Source organism: Cygnus atratus, chromosome 1 (assembly GCF_013377495.2).
Source record: "Cygnus atratus isolate AKBS03 ecotype Queensland, Australia chromosome 1, CAtr_DNAZoo_HiC_assembly, whole genome shotgun sequence".
Classification (NCBI taxonomy): Eukaryota; Metazoa; Chordata; class Aves; order Anseriformes; family Anatidae; genus Cygnus; species Cygnus atratus.
The window spans coordinates 114,867-124,938 of record NC_066362.1 but is presented as its reverse complement, the minus strand read 5'-3'; the positions used below and the strand labels follow the sequence as shown (position 1 = coordinate 124,938).

At 42.2% G+C, this 10,072-nt stretch overlaps 1 protein-coding gene across 23 annotated transcripts in view; it reads right to left on the bottom strand.

The window, feature by feature from the left end:
- Positions 1 to 1,294: 1,294 nt before the first annotated feature.
- The window catches only part of GOLGB1 (golgin B1), a 70,417-nt gene continuing 61,639 nt past the window's right edge, over positions 1,295 to 10,072 (bottom strand). For all 23 annotated transcript variants that reach the window (XM_050708196.1, XM_050708197.1, XM_050708199.1 and 20 more), the window contains 2 exons: positions 4,305 to 4,410; positions 1,295 to 3,022 (listed from right to left, as the gene is read on the bottom strand). In XM_050708196.1, the coding sequence (XP_050564153.1) occupies positions 2,888 to 3,022; positions 4,305 to 4,410 (241 nt within the window). In that variant the 3' untranslated portion in view covers positions 1,295 to 2,887. The remainder of the gene's footprint in view (positions 3,023 to 4,304; positions 4,411 to 10,072) is intronic.

Genomic DNA, 10,072 nt, shown 5'->3' with positions numbered 1-10,072 from the left:
CTGTACTCGTGTCTGGGATTGCCCTGGCCCAAGTGCAGCATCTTGCACTTAGACTTGTTGAACCTCATTAGGTATGTGCATATATATACACACACACATAAATGAAAGCTCTTCCAGGTCAAAAAATGTAAATACCCTTAAGTAGGAATATGGAAAGGATGTAGTTAAAGAATCCTAAGCACTTAAAGACCAAACTCTTCAGTATGTTGCTCAGTGGTGGGAAGTGCACAATTTTGGAATGACTAACATGGATCACACTGGTTCAACACCAAACTTCTCAAACCAAAACTACCTCCTTTCCAAAGTGTCAACTGATGCAAGCACTTGCGCAGTCATTTCTATCTGACTCAATGACAAGATACTTGGGGCTTTTTGCCTAATCAAAAAAGTGGTCAGGACACATGCATCCACAATGGGAAGAAACAAAAGGTTGAACCATTCGAAACAGGAATCATCAGGTAAAATTCTCTGTCTTTCATTAGGTCAAATCACAAATCTATTAGGTCAGACTATGATTATCAGATCAGGAGATTCCTCTGAGGTTTTATTTTCTTTATTTATTTATTTTAAGCTCTAACCATTCCATCTGAAGGTGTAAGATATTTAATGTCCCCAAACCAGCAAAAGGTTGTCTTATTTCAGTTTACAAGAAAAGCAGGTCCTGAATTTGAGTCCTGTGCATCATGGGCTTTAAGGAAACATACTTCACTTGTAATTCTTGCTCCTATTAAATGCACCAGGACCATCATATACATATACATGTCATATACAGTCTTACAATACCCTATTATTAACTTTTGTTCTAATGGTAGTTAGATTATAGTAGTGAATATGAACAAATGTACCTGTCTTTGGCTACAAAGCTGAAAAAGAACAGTATGTTTTAACTAGTCCCACCTAAGTTAGTGGCATATTTCCATCTTGCTGGTGCTAATGCCCCTGACTTTCTTGGGGGTTGTACAACTCTAACAGGATGCACAGTTCAGTTAAATCTATGTAAGCATAAATAGAAGTAAACCCAAGCAGACCTTCAGTTTTATTTGAATTGCTTTCAAAACTAAATTGCTCTTTCCTTCTTTGGTCATTACAGCTAAAGTGGAAAAAGGCTGATAAGTGAAATGGTCATCTCCATGGATGTTCAAATAATATGAAGAAACATATGTTCTGTAATTAACACACAAGCAAGTGCACACAAAAATGACATACAGTTCCATGGTGGTCCTGTAAAAGGCATTCTATAGCAGCACTACACCCTCAAGAGACCTCTGACATTTACATGACAATGTTACACAACTTCCATCTGAAAAATAATCTTTATTATGTACAGGAGCACATGCCCCAGGAAGCTATAGGCAAAGTATTTGGTCGCAGAATTTTATGTAGTTGAGGAAATTCACACAAATCATCAAGGATAGTGCACTAATGGCTATTTTGTGCCAGTGTTCTGCCAGATCTAATTATTTTAGCTACAATGATGAATTCAATCCATCCTCAAACAGGCTTTTTTCAGTGACTAGAGACTCTTAGGTTACCAGCAATATCAAAAGAACTCTCTCTTTCCCATGTGAAAAAATGCAAACATGAATAGTCCAGCAAAAGGCAGATACAATCCTTCTGCCAAGTACTCTGAACAGAGCGATGGCTTGGTCTTTGACAAGAAACTGAACTAGCACTATCTTCTTTGCATTCAACATTCTCCCTTTGGAAGAGGGCACCGTCTCAACTCCAGGACATTTTCAGGAGTTCTTTAGAAAAACAGCTTTTCATGTATCCTATTTGATCAAGTCCATTTACATCAGTTTGCTTTAGTCAAACAAGTCCAATGATCACAATTAGCATTCTACAAGCTTTTCTTAAAGCAACGATGCCACAGGCCTCAGAACTCTGTTCCATTCCCCAGGACAGGGGGAACAGTTATAGTTCAAGTTCTTCTGCATTTGATCTGGACCCACATACCACATTATGGAACCCTTCAACACAGCCTGTACAGGTTTAATCTTGTGACAACGGTACAGCGAAGCAAAATGCAAGAGCACGGCTGCTCTCTTTTCAAGAAGTATGCAAGCACTTTCTCTCTTCAGTAAGAGGTGCACAAATGCTATAAGCAGCAAGGTTATTAACTTGGAGCTAAACAGTTTCTTCCTCCTATTCCTTTTCAATAGTTACATTTCTGACATTATTTTACAAGCTTGTCAGAGCAGACATACAACTGTTTTTAAATGGAGTGCTCAGTAGGTCCAAACATACTAATTTTGTCCCTATTTCAACAGGCAATGCAACTGAGCAGGAAGCATGATTTTGAAATTCATATTCCTGAAAGTGTCCACAAACTCCTTAGGATATACATTTCAAATAGCACTGAGCTGTGGAGTATGAAATAGGGTACAAAAGAAAGGGAAGAAGCTTTCCTTTCTTGCACCTAGTTTTCTCAACCCAGCTCACTGATTCAGTCTAAGAGGGTGAAGATCCTGCAGTTCTTAGAAGCATTGAATTTCTGCAGCAATTCATGAATATCTTATTTATTCCTACCATATCACGATATTACATAAAATGAGTGATGCTACCTCCAGGTATGGGATCAGATGCTGTCCTTTAAACTGTTAGCTTGAGGACCCCAGTTCAGAAAATGTACTGCTCAATCATTTAAAACCACTGAATGGAATGACAGATGTCCTGGAAACATACCCCAGGCATCAGCACTGGCTGCTGCATATTCAGACAGCAAGCAACTTGTGTTCAGGTTGCTGGGTGGTGCTGCCCCTTAAGGGCTGATTTGGAAAAGGAAGGCAGCTGGGAGGTGTGCTGGTTACAGCTACCTGGTGGATAGGGAGTACAGGCTCAGGGATTACACAGAGGGCTGTGGCTCAAGAAAAGGCTGTTGTTCTGTTCATAGGTGGCCTGTAAAGCACAGGAAGAGCAGGGCATGAAGAGCAAGCAGATACACGGCCACTAGCAAAGGCAAGTGGGTCCGGGAACGGAAGAGAGAGCGTAACAAGCGTCGTAGTCCAACAATATTCCGAGTCTGGAAGAGAAAAAGAGAGACCAATCAGTGTTAGGAATGGCTAAGTCCCTAGCAACCTTCACCAAAAGTTCTCCATATCACAAATATAAGATTGTTTAAGCTAAATAAGCACAAATTTTCCCAAATCCATTCCAATGTCAGATTCGACCTCTAGAGCCAATCCTCAGTGAAATACTCCCCTTTCCCATTTTCAGGTTTTCCCCAGAAAACCTGCTCTCTTCAGATTTCTCATGAACTAGCTCTCTCCAATTTCGAATGAGAAAGGACAACAGAATGCAGAATGTTTCCCCCTAACATTTGTTTCCCCCTAACATTTGTTCTCTACAAATTTCTAGCCCCTCCCAGTGAAATACAAACAAACTGATCAATGGTACTTTTCTGCTAGAGACTCAAACTATTAGGAATCCTGATTCACCCATCCTCTGGGCTAGAAGAAGAAAATGGTTATTTATTTGATGAGATCTTTCATCCTTGCAGCTGAAAGGACTTTGGATCCTGTTGAATGTGCTGCCCTACAGGGTGATCTTATACTACAGGGGCCTTCAAGGAATCCTCAGACAATGTAACATCTACTGGCAAATTTCCATAACAAAGAGAAAACTGTCTATTCTAGTGACAAACCTCCAGCATTAGCAGAGGGTTCCATCCAGTTGTGGCTCTTGCCCTACTTCCAGCGATGCTGCTCTTGGGAGCACCACCCCCAAATGCTGAAGAGATAAGAGGCCAAGCTCTTCAGCAGAGTTTATTCCTTAGCAAAACAGGACAAGTGGCTGTCAGACTCTTATTCAGTACAGTGAAAAAGCATCTCTCCACTTTGGATCCCAGCCTGACACAGGCTGAAAGATAGTGGCTGAGGGAAAACTGAGATGGTTGCTAAATAAAAGGTCAGGCTCTCCAGACACTGCAGATGCTGGGCCAGTAACATGTATACTTCGTATGTAAGATGTTTGCACAGACTTTGCCTGTTGCTCACCATTGGGGCCTTGACTATGCCACAAGGAACCTGGGACCAGATCCTGGGCACAAACAATGCTGTTCTACATTTCAGTGGCTTCTGAAACTTACTCTGTTTCTGCAGATTGTAGCAGAAAAACAATTAGAACAGTATGTGGCTTTTGGCATGGAAAGCAGAGCAAGCCAAGAGCAGAAACCTACCAGACCTTTACAGACCTAAATATGCCTACAGAAGGATTTAGCTGCTATTGATTCACAGTTTTCAGTTCACATTTTCTTACATCAGCCAGGGCTCATGTCATCGAGAGCTGTGAATGAAAATTCTTACTTTGCTGAAATTATTATCCATGGAGTCAATCAGCAAGGAATGCTCATGACCTGGAGTCATATCAATGCTACCACTTAAGGAAGATGTCCACTCACTTGACTGCAACCTGCCACAAAAACAAATAAACATTAAATCAATGAGTAGAAGGACTGGGTGATCCAAGTAGCAACAGTCCTCTTTCATTTCGTTAAATATGGTTTCAAAATTAAATTATTGCCAAATTTTCTGTAGGCTAGTGAAAATGTAACAGAGTTGGCATATTGTTAATCCATAATCGTTATACTTGCTCAGTGTAGCCTCTTTCTGTGTCCAAAGTCAGAGAAAAATAGAAAATTTCCATATTGCATGATTACCATTCCTCACCAGTAGAGGGAAGTTCAGTTGTTGGCAGTGAAGTCCTTTCTCTCCTAATTTATGTCCTATAAATTCAGAACTCTTGATTTCTTTTTTGGTGCTGCTTTTCCTCTTCAGGAATTTCAATCTCTAACTTAACTGAGGTGTCTGTGTTGTGCATGGGGGCTTTTAAGTGAACTTTAATAGCATGTGATTTGAAAGACGACAGGGCATATGATTTAATTATCTTAAATTCCATGAAAATATTTTGGAAGCCAGCTCCGGTCTCAACAGTGCTGGTTCTTGCTAACTATTTCCCAGTAACAGATCTTCAAGACTGGTAAGATACTATTAAGGGATGAAATGCACAAGCAGCACCCGTCAAATCTTTGGGTTAGCATTAGTGAAGTGAAATCAGTTGTAGGAGGCTTTCATAGACTTTAATGCTAGAAAGAGCAAAGGTTGTCTGAGTTGTGGAATAACCAGGAAACTTAGTCCAGAATTCTTCTATCTAGACCATTATTTTTTGTCAGAATCAGCATTTGTGTCAGAAAGAAAGCCAGTGTTTTGTTGTAAAAGATTCCAACAGTGAGATTTAAATAAACCTCTAGGAGATGCACACAGCTCAAGTACCTACAAACAAGTTAAGTGACAAAAAATGCTTTTATAGTCAATGACAAGAAACAGGCATGTGACTCACACTGCCTAATCTTAACATCTAGTCTATGTCAGACTCCTTTTCTCTACTGACTGTAATGGTATCTGTCAAGTAACCTGGGATAAAGTGGGCATAAGTGGCAAGGTTTTGGTAACAGGGAGCTGCAGGGGGAGACTGTATGGTAGGAAGCCATGAATTGCCCTGTGCCATTGACAGATGTTTTCATCTAGCTTGGCAATGGATGATGACACCTCACTGCATGCCAAAACATCAGAGGAACATATTGTGCATTTGCTTATTTAAAGAAAGGGTGGTAGCTCATAGGGGCAGGAAGAAGACACACATGTGGGCACAGAAGAAGATACAGGAGGTGGTATGTGGAAAGGAACATTCTGGGCAACACAGATGGAGATTCACTCTTGTAAGGAGACACTCCATGCTGGAGAAAGTATGTCTAGGACTGTGTCTCAAAGATAAGACATGCTGGAGTAGCTACATCCCCAAAGGGACTGTGGCCTATGGAGGAAGCTACACTGGAGCAGGTATTCCCCTGAATAGCCTGCAGCCATGATGGGAGCAGTTATGGGGGTAACCTGACTGTAATAACAAAAGGTTTGACGATCTGAGAGCCAAGCCCAAGAACCTGGCCTAATTAAATGAGCCTGGGAACCAACATCCTTGAAGTGTGGCTGAATACTCATAATGGGGAGGCATCCTGAAGATACCACTCCGCTGATCAGTACAAAACAAGAAAAGGAGAACAACTTATCATCTGAGAAGGTGGGAATCGATGTGAGAAACAAGCTTTTGTTTAAAGGAAAATAGCAGAAACAAGAAATTTTATTTATTGACTCTCTCAGCAAGAAGACCACTACTAACAGCACCTGTTGATTACGTAAGCATGCTGTCCTACTCCTTCTTATGTCTCAATAATATAAAATGGGCCTGATTTTCACCCAAGACAGAGTTTTTCTCTCTGAGAAACATCTCTTTGTTCCATTTTCCCTCCTTAAACAAGTCGAAGCTTTGCTGGAACTTCAGGTTAACTTTGTGACTTGGCCAGGTCTACTCCTAACCCCCCTAATACTCCTCAAGTGGTGACAACTTCAACTTTGAAGTGTGACTCTGTTACTTTATTCCCTTTCTGGGCCCCTTGGGGTTGTCCGTATTTGACCTGTTTGGTAGTCAGTCTTTTTGGACATTGTTTTATTGACATTACCACCAGCCCCTTCCTTTGTTCCCTTTTAGGATCTGTTTGATGCATTCAGTACTGGTAGTTCTATGAATATGTATGTATATAATCTGTCATAAGTCTAGAATTGATAAGGGTAACCTATCATAAGTCTGTTTGCTGTCAAAGTATTGATAAGCTTGTCATAAGTATTTTCACTGTCATAGTAATACTGATAACTTTGTAAAACCTATAATTACTCCCAAATCATATCTGCTGTTACATTACTGATTTTCTTACCTCAAATTGCATTTCTACTACTCTTAAGTGATATTACTATTAATTGGTACTACATCCTTGACACTTGTTGCATATATCTATATCTATGCATGCTTGCCTCCTGGTAATATCTGTAATAGCTTATCTATCTTTCATCTTAGAATCACAGAATATCCTCAGTGGAAGGGACCCATGAGGACCATCGAGTCCAACTCCTGACTCCACACAGGGCAACCTAACAGTTAAACCATACACCTTAAGAACATTTTCCAAACACTTCTTGAACACCAACAGTACATCTTCAGTACAGAAGGGAAGGTCCAACTAGAGAAGGACGGATTTATTTTTTCCCCCAGTGACACCAATCAATTTTGTCAGAAATACAATTCCATCTGTATTTGCCTGATTAATCATGGCATTCTTGCTAGTGGTGATTCACACTGATTAGTAATAAATAGAAATCCTTAGCGAATAAAGCCTGTGTGTCCTTGTGTATCACAGAATCCTACAAACTCACTGTTACGATCATTACGATCATTGGGTTGGGCAGTTTCCTTCCCTTTCTGGATCATGATAGGCCAGTAGAGGAACCCACAGCAGAGCAGAGGAAATAAGTAAGAAGCAAGGAGCAGCAGCAGAAAGAAATCATTGCATACTGACTCCAACCTCTTGTGCTGCCTTTTGCCTCACTGAAGGGAATGAGTATAATGTAAGGTGCAAACAGGCGTGGAGACTAGGAAAGGGGGAGGAGAAGTGTCTACACTGAAGTTGAGCCTGAGGTAGGGAGAAGTGTTTACCCTAATTTAGTTGTTTCTCAATACCCAAAGTTTATATTCATTGGCAATAAATTTAAATTCAGTGAAATTCATCAAGTCAAGATTGTTTTGCCCAAGACAGATAGGTGCTTACTGAAGAGACAAAACCCTTGGAAATATTGGGTCTTGCCCTCTGTGTTAGGGAATGGATTGATTTGGAAAAGTTAAGGACCAGACCAATAAAGGGCACCTTGTGGTTGGGGCCTGCTACAAGCCAGCTGATCAAGGGGAGCCTGTTGATGATGACTTCTTGCTTCACCTACAAGAAGCATCATGCTCACACACTCTCATCCTGATGGGGGACTTCAACCACTCGGATGTCTGCTGGAAAAGCTACACAGCAGGCTGTAAGTAATCCAGGAGATTCCTAGAGTGCGTTGAGGATAACTTCCTGGTCGATGCATTAGACAAATCAACCAGAAGAGAAGCGTTACTGAACCTGGTGCTCATCAATGCAGATGGACTCATTAAAAAGGTTAACATTGGAGGCAGTCTGGGCTGCAGTGACCATGCCCTGGTTGAGTTTGTGATCTTGAGGAATATGGGCCTGGGAGAAGAGCAAAGTCAGAACCCTGAATCTCTGAAGAGCAAACTTTGAGCTGTTTAAAGATCTAGTGGACGAGATCCCCTGGAACGCTGTCCTTAGGGACAAAAGAGCTGAACAGAGCTGGCAACTCTTTAAGGATGTTTTTTTATCAGAGAACAAGAACTCTCCATCCCCCTGTATGTATAAAAGACCATGCAGCGAGGCACAAACAGTCCAGGAAGTTCCTGCAGAGCACTGATGGTAACTTTTTGATGCAGGTGGTCGAGGAGCCAACGAGGAGAGGTGTGCTGCTGAATACTGTGCTTACAAACAGAGAAGGGCTTGTTGGAGATGTGAAGGGGGCAGCCTTGGCTACAGTGACCATGAGATAGCAGAGTTCAGGGTCTTGCGAGAAGGAAGCTGGGCAAGAAATAGTATTACAACCATGGACTTCAGGAGAGTTAACTGGCCTCTTCAGGGACCTACTTGGAGGAATCCCATGAGTCAGAAGGTCCAAGAGAGCTGGTGAGTATTCAAGCATCACTTCTTCCAAGCTCAAGAACTATGTATTCCTATGAGCAAAAAGGCAAGCAAAGGGGGCAGGAGACCTGCTTGGATGAGCAAGGAGCTCCTGGAAGGACTCAAATGGAAGAAGGAAATATACAGAATGTAGAAAATGGGACAGGCCACTTGGGAAGAATATAGGGACACTGTCAGAGGATTCAGGGATGCAACAAGGAAGGCCAAGGCCCATTTGGAGTTAAATCTGGCAAGGGATGCCAAGGACAACAAGAAGGGCTTTTTCAAATATATTAATAGCAGAAGGTAGACTAAGAAAAATGTGGGCCTGCTGCTTAATGAGGTGAGTGCCCTGGTGACCAAGGATACAGAGAAGGCAGAATTACTGAATGCCTTCGTTGCTGAATGTCTTCATTTTTAAGACCAGCCCTCAGGAATCTCTGGCCCTAGAGACAAGGGAGGAAGTCTGGAGAAATAAGGACTTTCCCTTGGTCAAAGAGGATCAGGTCAGAGATCTCTAAGGCAAACTTGACACCTACAAATCCAGGGGCACAGATGGGATGCATCCGTGAGTGGTGAGGGAGCTCGCGAATGTTATTGCTAGCCCACTGTCCATCACCTTTGAAAAGTCATGGAGAGGTGCTTGAGGACTGGAAGAAAGCCCATGTGACCCCAGTCTTCAAAAAGGGCAAGAAACTACAGGCCAGCCAGCCTCACCTCCATCCCTGGAAAGGTGATGGAATTACTCATCCTGGAGGTCATCTCCAAGCACATGGAGGAGAAGGTGATCAAGAGTAGTCAGCATGGGTTCACCAAGGGGAAATCATGCTTGATCAACCTGATAGCCTTCTATGCTGGAAAGACTAGCTGGGTAGACGATGGCAGAGCAGTGGATGTTGTCCACCTTGACTTCAGTAAGGCTTTCAACACTCTCCCATAACATACTCATAGGCAAGCTCAGGAAGTGTGGGATGGATGAGTGAACAGTGAGGTGGATTGAGAACTGGCTGGATGGCAGAGCTCAGAGGGTTATGATCAGTGGTGCTGAGTCTAGTTGGAGGCCTGTAGCTAGTGGTGTCCCCCAGGGGTCTGTACTGGGTCCAGTCCTGCTCAACTTATTCATCAATGACCTGGATGATGGAATAGAGTACACCCTCAGCAAGTTTGTGTACTCGGGATTCTATAGGTACATTGGCCAGAAAAGAAAGGCCAAGGAGAATGTTCCCCCTCTGATAAACAAGAAGGTAAAAAAAAAACAACAACAAACAACCCAAAACCAACCAACCAACCAACAACAACAACAACACTGATAATGACAGGCATGGAGAAAGTTGAGGTACTCAACAACTTCTTTGCCTCAGTCTTCACCTCCAGCCAGGCTTCTCACATCTCTCATTTCTCTGAATCTGTAGATGAGGGCTTAGGGAGCAAAGTCCCTCTCGCTGTAAACAAAGAGCAGATTTGAGA